Source organism: Gigantopelta aegis, chromosome 10 (genome assembly GCF_016097555.1).
Source record: "Gigantopelta aegis isolate Gae_Host chromosome 10, Gae_host_genome, whole genome shotgun sequence".
In the NCBI taxonomy this organism is placed as follows: Eukaryota; Metazoa; Mollusca; class Gastropoda; order Neomphalida; family Peltospiridae; genus Gigantopelta; species Gigantopelta aegis.
Window position 1 is genome coordinate 38,601,839 of NC_054708.1, and position 16,737 is coordinate 38,618,575.

At 38.5% G+C, this 16,737-nt stretch overlaps 1 protein-coding gene across 1 annotated transcript in view; it reads left to right on the forward strand.

The window, feature by feature from the left end:
- The window catches only part of LOC121384660 (putative cuticle collagen 145), a 50,698-nt gene that overhangs the window by 16,789 nt on the left and 17,172 nt on the right, over positions 1-16,737 (forward strand). The window contains exon 3 of the mRNA XM_041515145.1: positions 13,558-13,704. Coding sequence (XP_041371079.1) covers positions 13,558-13,704 — 147 coding nt within the window. The remainder of the gene's footprint in view (positions 1-13,557; positions 13,705-16,737) is intronic.

A 16,737-nucleotide genomic window follows, 5' to 3' on the forward strand; every position in this document is an offset into this window, starting at 1 on the left:
GTGTTTCTCCATTGGTTGACTGTTAAGTTTTGTCTTACGGCTGTCTTTATTCCATCTAGCATTATTTTGCTTACTTTCCCTATTTCACTTTTTGCCGGGTTGATTAGTCTGCATGTAGGGTTTGTGTTGTAGTTTTCTTTGTGGTCTTTCATTGTGATGAAAGCTTGAGTTTCTGTTGTTGTGTCTGTCCGGTCACTTATGCCAAGTGTGTGTGTGATATGTTTGAATTCCGTTTCGGTTTCTTTAGTAGTTTTTTCGTCTGCGCGTTTGTATTTTTTTGTTATGTGTAAGTAGCTTTTTGTAGGTGTCCTTTTTTAGTTTGTAAATACTTCTGGTTTTGTCCGCGTTTTGTGACGCATTTATTTCCTTTAGGTCTTTCTTTATCACGTTCTGGAATTTGTTGTTTACGTCACGAAATTGGACGTTTTCTATCATTTCAAACATGTCTTTTTCGAATGGGATTACGTCTTCACTTTGTGGTGGTGTTTTTCTTGACCTTAAACCGAACTTTCCGTATCCTTCTTGGTCATGTGTGTCATCTTCTTCGTTCTCGTCCTGTCTGTCAAAGAAGTAAGATTTCCATCGGATTCGTTTAATCACACTTTCTACCTTCTCGAGAAGGTTCTTCAAGTATTCGTTTCGTGTCGGTATTGGAATATTTTTAGTTGAATAGTCCAAGCTGATGTGGTCCATGGTTGTGCAGGTTTGTTGCCAATATTGAAGAGAGTGCTCGACTAATTATTATAAGGAGCGGTACTAGAATACTGGTGGTTATCGTTAAAGGCTTGAAAGGTGCTCAATACTTTGAAAGAGAGTAGAGCATGTAATAAATATATATATTGCACTTTGGTCCTACGCTATTACTCAGAGTTTCACGCCCTTCGACGATCTTCGAAGGGCGTGAAACTCTGAGTAATAGCGTAGGACCAAAGTGCAATATATATATATATATATATATATATATATATATATATATATATATATATATATATATATATATATATATATATATATATAAGGAATGCTTAATGGTTGTGCTTAATAAATGCAGGTTGATAGTCGATCGTAGCTATTAAATTACATATGAAATTGTGCGTTACACTATGTCCGTCTGACAATGACACTGGACTCGCTGTTCCGATTTCAGACAGTAGAAACCTTATCGTTAGGCGAGGAACTGAATTTCTGTATCGTTAGTTTCATTATTAACTACTGCATAGGTCTTAGTTAATAATGCAGCTAGTTGTACAGAAATTCGCAGCTTGTCATTTAGTCAAATTAATGTACACTTCCATTCGTACACAGTGATATATACACAAACACATGCATATTACTTGCAAATATCAAAACTTTATTAAGGTGCCGTTTTAACGAGTCGATCATTAATGAGCCATTTTTCTTGGTCCCCTCCTCCAAGACGTGTTCGTAAGTATGTCTGTTGAGCGCAAAACATATTGTACATTTCTTTTCTGTAAAAGAAGCAGATTGCATACAATCTGACAAACAATAATAGTAATAGAAAACTTTATTAACGTCAAAAAGTAAAAGAACAAATCGACAACTACTCCTCAATTCAGTAGTAACAAATAGCCTTTGTTGCAAGCGGCTGGAGCGTAGACGCGCCGGAAATAATTTAGTGGCTAATTGGGGCCGCTTAGCGCTTTGAAAATCAAGGGCAGATAAGTATGTTTCTAATAGAGGCTATAGAAATAAGAAAGACGTTTGACCAAAGAAAATGGCTCAGATTATAGGCATTGGTAAAACCAAACTGTGACCTTTTGACCTCTGCTAACCTCATTAATCAACCAACCATGTATTACTTCAAGCTACTATCGTCAATTTGAGTGGTACTATATAATCATACTATTAAAACTTTCAGAGTTATATGACATTATGTTTCCACTAACTTAAAATGTAGGAAATTCAGACAAACCGCCATAACACAAAAATACCACTATATATTTTAAGTTGGAACCATTTGACTAAACATGTTGTTTTCCTCTTCTGTTTGCCTAAAAGTATACAAAAACTGATTAACAAACTTGATAAATCGGATTTTATAAAAATAAAAGAGAAGTCTGCCCAAAGAAAATGGACCAATTTTAAGCGTCGTTAAAACGTGACCTTTTGACCTCTGGTGACCTAATTAATCAACCAACCATGTAGCAATGCAGATCTATGATTACATCATATTATGTCCTTCAATTTGAGTGATAATATATAATCCTAGCGTTACAACTGTCGGAGTGTCATTATGTGTCATTATGTTTCCCCTACGTTTAAATATTGGAAATTCCGACAAACTGTCATATCATAAACATTATGCCATTATATTGGATATATCGGAACTAGTTAAAGGGACACACCCTAGTTACGTTTATTTGTTAACCATTACGGCGTTGTTTTTCGCTATTAAACCCCATTTTTCACAAATAAAATTGCACTTTATTTACCTTTTTCTTATTTAGAATACAAATTTCCATTCACCTGAAGTGCTTTTTGGTAATCCTGATCTTTGTAAAACCACGAAATGCATTTTTTGCATTTTTTTACAAGACGTGTTGTCGAGAAAAAACCGTTAAGCAAGCGAGGTCCAATCAATTTTTAGAGGGGATATTTCCATTTCAATGTCACAGACGTTGGTATATCACGTGACCGTTATCATTTTGGTTATGTTTGTTTTCTCGTGCACGGTTCGCGCAATCAACATCCGATTTGTTGTTGTTCATTTGTGAGATTTTTTTTCACAGTTCGTGAACATTTTCAGTAACAATAAAGTTCAGACAAGTAAGTGTCTCAATACAAAACGTTACAAACCCTTAAAACCAATAATTTTGCTAAGTCTTACGATATCTGGAGAGGGGATACAACCAGGACAGAACAGTTGGAACATGTCCAGGTGAGGTGAAACGAACGTACCCCAAGTCTGTGCGCACTCTGTGAAATTTGTCGTGACGTAGGCATTGTTGTGCTTCGAGCGACATCTACCGGTGACATCAGAATACTAACTTTCAAAATTATTTCAAGCAATTGGGACATGGGGATTTCCATGGCATTTATCGATATAAAACCTGCTTTTTCACTCCATTTGATAAAAACATGATCTAAGTGTGTTACAGGTTTGTAGATTAACCAAATTATAATATATTTTCGCTGGATGGAACTAGGGTGTGCGGCTTTAACTAAATATGTTGTTTTCCACTTCCATGTACACAGAAGTATACAAACATGTATAATTACCCTCCAAGCTCTTGGACTATCGGTAGCGTAATATCAACCTTAACTCACTAAGTTCGATAGTAGCTAAGATAACTTCGTAAAACAAGGGCCTGGTCTTCTTGTACATTAAGTGGCCATATATCACCGATCATGGTTATAGTGCAACGTGTATGCTTATGTTCATACCAATAGTACAAATGATTGAACTATACAATTTAAATAGTATCACAGCCGTATCGATTAAAAACATGGGCACGGCAAAAATATGACGTGGAAAAATAAGCTCCACGTCATTATCTACGGCAATTTTAACATTAATGTGCAAGAGATGAGTTTAATTTGACAGGATTGCAAATTTAAAATAAAAAAAATTAAGAAACGTGACATTAAAGATTTGAAAGTTCGACGGTAAAATGAAAACACAATAACAATCTTCACGGCATTGTCGATTGCCGTGGTTAATTGTCAGGTTGTACTTATAGTATTTATTTTAATCATAGAAAACCTATAATAAATGAAAAGGATTTATTATTTTAAGTGTAAAGTATAATGCATGGAACTTGCAAATGATAATGCATGCAAAATATGAAAGAGGCCGTGTTGTGGTATGATATCACATGACCTTTAGGGGTGCTGTTTTCTCTCATCCTCATGTATATAGGACAGAGCTACCCCATGAAAGAAAGCTATGTAAGGAAAGTTCATCCAGCAATCACTGTATACATTGGCAACATATATATGATGACTAGATAATCTCTATATTTTCGGTCACTGACAAAAAATATAGGTCACGAGACATAAGCCGGACTCGACTCGAGTATTTCAGAGTAGATTTTCAATAAACATACTCGTTAAATAATTTTTTGAAGTGCAGTAAATACAAAGAAGTTTTAGTTTTGCGACAACGATAAAAAAAAAATTGTATATTTATTTATGACTTAGAGTTTAGAAATGCCTTTTCAATGTGACAGAATGTAGCTAGCGTCTTACAAATAATGACGCCATACGGCAAAAGCCTTGCTAGGTTGACAATACTCGCTTTGTGTACACAAAACTGGAATAAATAATGATTTTCCGAATATTCCTGTAGGATTCCAGGATAAAAGAAATAACTGGTTACCGTCTTAAGATATCGGCTTTATCCTGCTCAGGTCGAATGGCGAATGCAGCTCGGCAGATATCTTAAGACAGTAACCAGTTATTCCCTATTTATTACCCCAGCAGGCACTCATAACGGGAAAAATAAAAATCATAATTTCTCACTGAGAAATTATCACGCATTGGTCTAACGAACAATACTATTGGATGATTTGACGCTTACAGACCAATGAACTTGTCAGTACTAAATATGACGTCATGTAGTTTATAGAGTTAGCGTTTACGGCTGTCTGTTTTTGGTGTTAAATATAACAAAATGTCATTTTAATGCAATTCATTATAGAGTTTGTACCAGAATAAAGAGAACTTTTGTTTTTGAAAATTATCTATGAATGTGATTAAATTACAAATTTATAGCAATCCTACACCTCCCACAAACAGGATAGCACGGGCATTGCTAAGTAGGACGGATCTGGGCCGAGCTAAGTAGGTCAGGACCAGTCTAAGTAGGTCGGGACCGGTCTAACAAGGTTGGGGCCGGCCTATGTAGGTCGGGATCAGTAGGACGGGTCCGGTATAAGTAGGACGGGGCCGGGCCAGTAGGTCACCGGCCTCAGTGGCTAGCTCAGCGTGCATACCACTAATATACCAAGCAAGACATACATAGGCCTCACGGGGCGGGGGGGGGGGGGGGGGTCCTTCAAAGAAAGGTATGCCAACCACAAGAAGTCCTTCATGCACAGCAGAACTGTCGAAATACATTTGGGAACTAAAAAGAAAAAACGCTGAGTACACAATATCGTGGCACGTAATAAGGAAAGTGAACACCTTCAAGAGAAGCACGGGGCAGTGCAATCTATGCATTGAGGAAAAGCTGGAAGTACTGAAAGCTATAGGGTCCAACTCGCTGAACAAAAGAAATGAACTTATATTCAAAAAAGGAAACCTAATGGATACAAATAACTATAGGGGAATTTCTCATAGTAATCTAGCAAAATTGTTCACATCGGTACACAACCAGCGACTTTTAATGTGGAGCATAGACAACAACATAGTAACAGACGCACAATTCGGATTCAAACCTGGCTATGGCACAAGAGATGCGATTTTCGTACTTCATGGCCTTGTAACAAAATTTCTTTCTAACAAAAAACTATTGTATTGCTGTTTTATAGATTATGCCAAAGCTTTTGATAATATAGACAGAGTTAAATTATGGAGAAAGGTAATTAAAGCCGGTGTCACAGGAAAAGTTTTAACTGTAATACAATGTCTATATACTGATTTCAAGGCCCACGTGAAAGGCTCATCTAGTGCAACAGAAAGTTTTGACGTTTCCAGAGGTCTTTTTCAGCGGGAGGGCCTTTCGCCCCTCCTATTTTCTATGTATGTTAATGACCTTGAATCTCATTTCATTAATGATGACTGCTCATCAATCGATTTAGAACTATTACATATGTGTTTGATAATGTATGCGGATGATACAGTGATATTTTCCGAAACAGATGAGGGTTTACAGCATATGCTGGACAGTTTAGCAAGATATTGTTTGGACTGGAAGTTACAAGTAAATGTGAGCAAAACTAAAATAGTAATTTTTCGAAATGGATGTAAAATAAAAGCGACGGAACAGTGGTTTTACAAAGGAGCACTAATTGATATAGTGGATGATTTCAATATTCTTGGTGTAACCATTCGATACAATGGTAAATTCCATATTACACAAAAGACAGTTGCAATTCAAGCACAAAAAGCAGTCTTTGGTCTTAAAAGATCAGTATCAAACTTTTATCTGAAAAAGGAGTTGTCATTATTCGACACATATATCCAACCTATTTTAAACTACGGATGTTGGAAACATCCTTCTGTTTTTAAGCTAATTCAACTTCTAACTGTCCAAAATGTTAAAGAACTTAGAAATTTGGGGAAATTCTTATTTAATGCTTGTGAAGCTCGAAATTTTGTTGTTTAATAATGCATACCTATAATATTTTATATTATGATGTATATTAAGTATAATCAACAAATCTATTTTAATTAAATTTTTGTCTGTATTAATAATAATTTGTCCATCCAGAAACAATATTCTATTTTTGTTACTTTAGTGTATTTTACAATATTCAGTAATAACAAATACTAACTCTGGCCATCCATATAAAGGTTTTTGTTCTCTGGTTTTTTTCCTGCCAAATTATTATATTATGTAACGTTATAATTATTGCCACCATGTTTCAACTGTACAAACATTGTGTACGCCTATAAACATAGGTTTTTGGCTAATAAACAATACAATACAATATCCAAATGCCGACACCCACCCACATGGATTAACACAGCCACCTAAGCTAAGCCGAAAAAGAATAGCCCGTACGCACTGCACCTGTTGTGTCGTCACTGCTTCATGACGTAACGACAGGGGAGTTACACTTTCCCTGATGATCGCTCATAGCGTGAAACTTTAAGTAGTAACAAAAGGTGTAACGGTATATATATATATATATATATATATATATATATATATATATATATATATATATATATATATATATATATATATATATATATATATATACTCTGTCACAAAAGAAACGCATAGGCGAAATATTCATGGAATTATCTCTTTAATACAAAGTGACATAATTTCGTTATTTATGATCGTATCACAGTCAAATTTGACATGAGTATGTGACAATTTTCACTGTTCAGCAATCACTGTGCCATATCTCCTTGGCATAGACTGAATGAGTTTCTGAATCCGGGCACGTGGAATCCTAGCCCATTCTTCCTGCAGTGCATGTGACAGTTGCCGTACACGTCTGTCTAGTTCGTCCCACAGATGTTCAATGGGGTTGAGATCTGGCGATCTTGATGGCCATGGCAGCACCTTAATGTTCTCATTCTGTAGGAAATTCATTGTTACACGTGCCGTATGCGGCCTGGCATTGTCCTGCTGAAAGAGTTCTCTCTGTCGATCCAACATGGGAACCATGTGACGGCGAAGAATTTCATCCCGATACCGTACAGCTGTCAGGTTGCCTTGTACGGCCACAAGTTCACTTCTTCCGGTGTATGAGATGGCTCCTCACATCATGACACTCCCTCCACCGATTCTGTCAACTTGGGCGAAGCAGTTGTTGGCAAGACGTTCATTTCGGCGTCTGTAAACACGTTGTCGTCCATCACGTCGCTGTAGAAGGAAACGTGACTCATCGCTGAACCATACTCGCCGCCAGTTTCCCAAGTTCCACCCCTGTACATTCGTGCACCACTGAACACGTAAATGTCGATGTTCACGTCGCAGGACGGGGCCAAGATACTGTCTCCTAGCCCGTAAACCAGCTTCTCGAAGTCGGTACCGAATGGTTTGTGCAGACACCCTTCTCAAACCAGGTATGCGTCCAGCAGTGTTCGTTGTTGTGGCAGTTCGGTGACGCAAGTGCAGAACCCGGATGTAGCGATCTTGTGCTGCAGTTGTTATGCGAGGTCTTCCACTTCTGGGCCGGTCTTCAGCTGATTGAAAGTGCTGGTACCTGTCCCAGAGACAAGAAATGGTGCTGTGATGGACGTTCATGTGGCGTGCGACTGCTGACTGCGCTTCACCTAACTGGAGGCGGCCTATTGCAATGTTTCGATTCGGCAGGCTTAGTCTTGGCATCTTGTAACTCGTCTACGTCGAAATGGAAATGAGGCATCATTGCGAGCATTGTAGCTTTAAATACCCATCACTACCCCAATCTTTTCCCCGAGTTTCACGTGCATTCGCCAAAATCTGACCATTTCACGCCGATTTCCTGAAATTGTCGCACAATGTGCCACAACATGCCACAACGTGCTTTAAATTTGTTTTAGGGTGCATTTGGGCATGCTGTCCCATTCCAGGAGCATTAAGAAACATGGTCATTCAGCAACATTGTAAACAAAAACGATATTTTGTAAAATCAAACACTTTTCTTCTTTCCCTATCACCTATGCGTTTCTTTCTTGACAGTATATATATATATATATATATATATATATATATATATATATATATATATATATATATATATATATATATATATATAGATATAGAGAGAGAGAGAGAGAGAGAGAGAGAGAGAGAGAGAGAGAGAGAGAGAGATATATATATATATATAGAGAGAGAGAGATATAGATATATGGATATATAGAGTGTGTATATATATAGATATAGATATAGATATATGGATAGATAGATAGATAGATAGAATAGATATATTTAGATATATATGTGTGTGTGTGTGTGTGTGTGTGTATACACAAAGAAAAAAGTTAAGCACCCCCAGATATGATTACTTATATAATATTGGCATGCATTGCAACTGAAATTGCAATGACGATTCTGACAGTTCCATAGAAAGGATGAGATCATGCAAGCATGACAATGGTGTCACATCTCATCGTCGCGTGCACGTGCAACATGCCACCCATGACTTTTCCAAAGTGCAGTATGGGTGCGTGCCCAAATTGGGTATTTAACCTGGCAGTCTTGCACTGTTCGATCATTATCAGTGAAGATGAATCAAGGAGAATATCAGTGGATCAAAGATCACAAATAATCGGCATGCGTAACGCAGGAATGACATGCAAAGCCATCGGCCGTCAGCTGGGGTACCACTACACAGTAATTAGCAGACTCGTCAGGAAACATGCCGTAACCAACTCTGTGAAGGATTTGCCAAGGTCAGGTAGACCTCGTGTGACATCAAACCGTGAAGACGTAGCACTGGGGCGGCTGGTACGGCGTCTACCTTTTGCAACAAGCACGGCGCTAAAACGTGAGTGGCTGCCCAATCGCCAGCTCTCTACAAGAACGGTGAGGAACCGCCTCAAACTGTTGGGATTGGCGTCCAGACGAGTCATCAAGAGTCCCTTACTGTCAGAACGACACAAACGCTTACGTTTGGCATGGTGTCTAGCACGGAGAGCGTGGAATCTGAGAACATGGAGAAGGATTCATTGGTCCGACGAAAGCCGGTTCCTGCTCCACGTCACGGATGGGTGAATGAGGGTTTGGAGGCGGAAAAATATGGCTTATGCACCCAAGAACATCCAACCAACTGTCCCATACGGAGGAGGCTCGGTAATGATTTGGGGGTGCATCTCCCATGACTGCAAGCTGGACCTGGTCACCGTTCAGGGCAATTTGACAGGTGACCAGTACATCCGTCAGGTCCTGGAACCAGTTGTCGTGCCATATTTCGACAACCACCCACTCGCTACAAGGCCTCAGTACATGGATGACAACGCCAGGCCTCATCGTACCCGGGCTGTGACGGCGCATCTCCAAAACAACGCTGTGGCGACTTTGCCTTGGCCCGCTATGAGCCCCGATCTGAATCCCCTGGAGCACCTTTGGGACATTCTTGGCCGTCGAATACAGAAACTGGACCCCCCTGTACAGAATCTGAGAGAATTGGAAGCTGCTTTGCATCGGGAGTGGCTGTTGCTGCCTCGTCAGAAGATTCGACACTTGACTGGGAGGGTGAGGAGCAGGCTTGAGGCGGTCGTCCGAGCACGTGGAGGGTACACAAAGTACTGAACGTTTGGACTGTCAGTGTCGTCTAGGTAACCGAACGTAACTTTGTACCCAGAATTGGCAATCTGCAAATGTCGTATGGACTCTGTAGATCCATACTTATAACGGGTATGTTTTGGGGTGAAAACACGACTGGTGAGGTTGCGACCATATTGTGATTAAAAATTCACCACAGCTGACAATTGTTTGTGTTTTTCTATTGTCAGAATGTTGTTCTTGCCTTTCACATACATTGCCATGACTTCATTACGTCAGTAATTGCATGCCAAAACTATTTCCATTCGTCTGTCAGAAATTTCGTGGGGGTGCTTAACTTTTTTCTTTGTGTATATATATATATATATATATATATATATATATATATATATATATATATATATATATATATATATATATATATATATATACGCGCGTGTGTGTGTGTGTCTGTGTGTGTGTATCGCAAAAAATGGTCACAACATGAAATAGCATAAACATTAAACTATTTGTATCTAATATATTTATATAACATAGAGGAGAAACACGGTTTATTATGTTAAAATCTGCTGACATTGCATAGAGAAATAAATAAATTTAGCTAACTGTAGTGTCTTATATTTGGATTTTAATGATAACAAATTGATAAGTTTATTAATCGAAGGCCATGTACAACTATTTTTTTAAGACTTAGTTCTTAGGTCTCTGTAACATGGATATAAAAGCAAAACGTGATGTTCATTCTGTATAGCATTCATCAGATTCAACTGCCAAGTCTGCTTTGGATTTGCCTCCTGCCAAGATTGGTGTGCCTTATACCGATTTTAATCATGGTATCAACAAGATTTATCTTTTGGACTTGGCAACATGATTGGCACGGTGCTTTTGCCAACAAGCTTCATGCTATCAAACCAGTCTTGGGAGAGTAGCAGTCCTTCTATAGTCTGTGCGGGAACAATGAAATGGTCTTGCGTCGTGTTCACATCGGTCACACCTACTTGACCCATTCATTTATCTGGGGCGAGACGTAGCCCAGTGGTAAAACGCTCGCTTGATTCGCGGTCATTTTGGGATCGATCCCCGTCGGCGGCACATTAAGCTATTTCTCGTCACAGCCAGTGCACCACGACTGGTATATCAAAGGCCGTGGTATGTGCTATCCTGTCTGTGGGATGATGCATATAAAAGATCCCTTGCTACTAATGGAAAAATGTAGCGTGTTTCCTCTCTATGACTGTCAAAAATGACCATATGTTTGACATCTAATAGCCGATGATTAATAAATCAATGCGCTCTAGTGGTGTCGTTAAACAAAACAAACTTCTTCATTCATTTATCTTGAAAAAAGATCCTCCACTTCAGTGTGTGCACTGTCAGTGTACTCTGACGGTGCGTCATATTTTGGTGGAGTGTAAGCATCTGAAAGAAGCTGGAACAGATATTTGTCGTTAAAGAAATGTGATAGAATCCTTTCGATTCCATCCACAACATATATTAAAATTTCTACGTGATACTGGCTTTTACTATAAACTTTAATAGTATCTATCTGTGATATTTGTATTTTTGCAGTTCTTTGCTCTGTATTTTTAGTTAACTTTCAAATTTTTATATTGATGTAGTTCATAATTTACTGTTTACATTTACTATTTACTATAGTCACCCAATACTGTATATATTTTTCATTCACTAATTCATTCATTCATTCATTCATTCATTCTAGAGTATTCATATTACAAACTGGACAAATTCTTTGTTCTCTTGGAATATTTTCAAATCTCCCATTTTTTATATTAATATTTAACACACCACATTTAAAATTAAGCAGTGAAATACGAAACTTCAATATGTAAATATTATGCAAGTATTTTTCAAAAATATAATCTTGTTTATAATGAGAGTACATTGATAGACGTGAGAATGTAGATAACCTCGCTAACGTATTTTGTAAGTATTGATCTTTAAGGCATTGTTTGATAACTTGGGGAGATAAATATGACAATATTATGTCCTCATTATCCCAGATTTCTATAAATCCAGTTTCACAAAATAGAGATTTCAGATATGCAGCCTAGTTCTTACAATTTCTAATACATGCCATTTTAAATCTTAAAGATCTGTACATTTTATAAACAATATAATTTTGATTATGAACGATTTTTAACAAATACAACATAATTCTTTGTTTACATAAAACAGAAATCGGTATTCGTCCTAATTCTACAAAAACAGCAGCAATTGTTGTTCTAGCTTTTGCATTTAAAATAGTCTTACAGTACTTAATTTTAATTTTTTTCCAGGTCTATAATAGTATTCTAAATGCAATATCTAAATAATTAAAATTATTAACATCTATCACTGTGTTTTTAAATATAAAAATATAAAAAGCTAAAGTTATGGAGTGATTTTCATTCTTTCTTTTTTTGTTTTTTTTTCAAATAAACATATTTTGATTTTACTTGTATTAACTTCTGTTTCCCATTTATCGCAATAAGAACTCAAGTTGCGTTTGTTGATGCTGTGTATCAGGAGTTGGTAGGAGCTGACGTCACTTCCTTCCAAAGTAGATTACATGACGCGACGAAAGCGAAACAAAATGGCAGGAAAAGAAAGAAATGTTTTATTTAACGACGCTCTCAACACATTTTATTTACGGTTATATGGCGTCAGACATATGGTTAAGGACCACACAGATTTTGAGAGGAAACCCGCTGTCGCCACTGCATGGGCTACTGTTCCGATTAGCAGCAAGGGATCTTTTATTTGCGCTTCCCACAGACAGGATAGCACAAACCATGGCCTTTGTTGAACCAGTTATGGATCACTGGTCGGTGCAAGTGGTTTACACCTACCCATTGAGCCTTGCGGAGCACTCACTCAGGGTTTGGAGTCGGTATCTGGATTAAAAATCCCATGCCTCGACTGGGATCCGAACCCAGTACCTACCAGCCTGTAGACCGATGGCCTGCCACGACGCCACCGAGGCCGGTAAAAAAATGGCAGGAATAATCACGGGTGTTTTTTTAACTCTACAATTACTCGTTTTTCATTTCATAAAATGTCAGTATGACTTGTGTTGGTAGTCCGGGTATGCATCTTTCCAACACATACGGCTCATTTTTTATTTGACTTGTTCTCCCCTTTAAGGCCGTTGCGGTGCTCAACTTTTAGGTACGAGTCTTGACTTGACTTAACTTAGGGCATTCAGAGCAAGCTGTTGTAGTACATGCCTGTCATGGGCGCAAGTTTTGGCTTACAGCAACTCTTCCGTCCATAACAGAAAAAAGTGGAGGGGGGGGGGGTAGAGAGAAGGTGTGACCACCCGCACTGGCAGGTGCAAAGAAGCACATGCAGCCTCGACTAGGGTCGGTAGTGAGCGATTTGGTATTTTGGTGTTATGGAATTTGCAAGGTGTTTTCGTAGGAAAGGACGAGTGTACATCATTTCCTTTGAACTTATTTTCGTGCTTATATCCAATTAAGGTTCAAGCACGCTCTCCTGGGCACACACCTCAACTATCTTGGCTATCTGTCCAGGACAGTGGGTTGGTTTTTGGTGGTTAGTGAGAAAAAATAGGGTGTAGTGGTCTTGCACCTACCATTTGAGTGTTAAAACGAACCCAGTACCTACCAGCCTTATGTCCGATGGCTGAACCACGACACCACTGAGGCTGGTGGACGAATGTAACGAGAAACTACTTTATATTACAGGTCCCGACCCGACAACCAATCAAGTGATGTCACCGGGCCGAGCGGGAGCGTCAGGGCCGGTGGACTTAATAAGTATGGCATCTGATATGGCCGCAGGTACTAGCGGGACAGACCGGTCAGCAGCAGGACAAACAGGGGTGTTCGTGGGTAAGACATTCCACAAGGTTAACCAAATGTCAGCGGCAATGTAAAACATGTCACATAATGTATACGAGAGTGCTAGTTAATAACATTTCAAAGCGATAGACTGCAAGGCTTGTCCTTTGTGTTTTGACTACCAAAATCCAGTTCGAGCTACCAGATTTTCAAAGGCGATAGTCCTGTAAACAAGACTTCAACAGACTCTTAATTTACTGGTGTTTGAAATCCGCCCTTCATGTTTGGCCCTCGGGACGCGAGTGGCGCCAACAGTGTCAATTACTCTCCAACTCTGATAGACAGGTATAGATTGAGAGAATTAGTTTTGATCTTAATGTGTATTCCGTTTTGACAGGAGATCCGTAGGAACATAATTTAATATTTTCTTTTGTCAGATATATATATATATATATATATATATATATATATATATATATATATATATATATATATATATGGAAATTAATTAAGCAGCACATTGTTTTGACCATGTGACTAATACTTCGCAAATAATTGTGACGGTTACGAGGATACAAAACAATGACATTAATTAGTGCCAAGAAATACTATATTCAGCAGCTTGTTTTTTGTTTTTATTTTTGTTGTTTGTTTTTACCAAACCAATAAGGTACGTTGCTGTATTTAAAACCTCTGAGTGTCTAATTCGGCCAGGGCAATATAGTGATAAAATATACTATTCCTATCGAAAATTGACCATTTGCATATACATGTAGTTGATGACACGCGATGTTCAATAACTTAATAATATAAAAGTATTTCAATGAGGTGAGTTTTTGCAATCCACGCACGTGTGTAATAATTTTAGTAGGGGTGAGGGGTCCAGACAGTAATGAGCAACGTTTATGGAGGGAGGGTTGTCGAGACGTGAACAACAACATTGCTCGATCGTCGGACCCATTTCTTCCTTGCACATGCGCTTGCTCTCTCCCTCTAGATGAAGTTTGCATTCTAATCAGTCACAGAAACAGGACGCTTGCAGCGAAACACAGCAGTAATCGTTCCAGTGCTGTTTAGCGACGATTTAGCTATTCAGATCTAAGAATGGTGTTTTAACTCATAGTCTAAATTGGTGGGATTTAGCTCAATCTGTTGAGCGCTCGTCTGAGGTGTTTGTGTCGCAGGATCGAACCACCTCGGTGGATACATTCAAATGATTGGGGGTTTTTCTCAGTCAAAGGCCGTGATGTGTGCTTTCCTGTCTGGGAAAGTACATATAAAAGATCCCTTGTTGCTAATGAAAAAAATGTAACGGGTTTCCTCTGATTACTACGTGTCAGAATTACCAAATGTTCGACATCCAATAGCCGAACAATCTTTAAAATACTAAACAAATTATTGTTTTAAAATGGCTAATTTTGAGATTCAGATGCCAAGAAATCACGTTTAAAGCCTTCAAGTTTTAAAAAATGTCCAGGGGAGCATCCATTCGGACCCCCAAACGTTGTTGAGCCTTGCTTACTAACGACTCTGATCATTGTCTAACTCACACATAATTGGTGATATCTGGTGTATTTAGGGTCATCTAAATAAAAAATAAAACAACTTTGGGTTATAATATTATACAGAAATGCCTAATCCTTAAAATACTTTAAAATTTAGTTGTTCAAAAATGACTAACTGTGTGAGAAATCACATGTAAAATTTACTCGCGGGAACATTCCTCCGGACCCCTAGAAATCTTGAACCCTGATCATTGTCCCTGGCCTTCTTTTCCAACTTAACCAGTGAGATCTAGTACATTTAACAATCTTGGGTTATAATACTAAGCAAAACGATCCTTAAAATAGTTTTTAAATATTGTTTAAAAATGGCTAATATTCTGATTCAGATGCCAAGAAAACACGTTTGAAGCCATCCAGTTTTAAAATGTTCACGGGAGAGCACTCCCCTGGACCCCCTTCCCCCATGACTTCTTAAGCGCTGCTCGCCCTAGGATAAGGCACGCCGTGCCTTGCTTAATAACGTTACTGACGTCACATATAAAGCAGGGCATCCATACGCACGTGGTCCGTGGTACATGTGTCAGAGTCCGTATCCGCGTCTGAGAATGCGTGAAGTGAACATCCACATATCAGTGAAATGGCCTTTTACAGCAGTAATCTTGGATGTACGTACGTAGGTTAGCTTCCAAATAGCTTCGCGTGGTGTCCATCCGTTCGTGAAACTGATCAATGGATGCTTCTCTATCTTTTCGCCATATATCTGATTTTTTTACTGACGAGGATTTGGACGTGAACACAGACACGTACCACGTACGAATGGATGCTCTAATTAAAGCCCACGATACATCTACAAAATCTCCGAGAACAAAGTCACATTTGACGATTCACTTACTGTATTTTGAGAGACTTTGTTTCGGAAACACGCCTGTCATTTCTTTGCACAATGGCAGATAAGCATGCAGCTGTGGCTGATGTTGCTACCATTATCATTAGTTTAATAATAAAAAACGGAGACAAATACGCAGGAATCGCGTTATACGAGTCCGGGGGTGGATCTGATATCGAGATGCTCTCGGGGCATATAATAATCTTATTGAGGAGCTTCATTTAACAGATGAGGACGGCTATTCCAATTTTATTTGAATGGATCCAGAATCATTCCAGCACCTGGTGAATTTGGTTGCACCTTTGATTACCCGCGCAGACATTCGTTTCCGATTTTCCATTGCAGCAGGGCAGAGATTAGCACTGACACTACGATTTCTTGCAACAGGTGAGACGTAACTATTTAAGAAAGACCCCGGGGCTTCCACATAAAGGGGCCTCACAAACAAACAAAATAAATAAAAAATAAAAAAATAATTTAAAAAAATAAGATAGTGTGCTCGTTCCCATTCCTTGAAAATATGTTGGAGCAGAGATAATGGAATTTGTATTGACACCACTTGGATATGAATGCGCCTCAAACAAAATGTGTTGGATTCTAAATTTTGCAAGTATTAAAGTATGCCCTGACGGAATACCCCTCAACTCTGCTGCAACATACTTTCCGAATATACTGAACTCGTCATCAATCCTA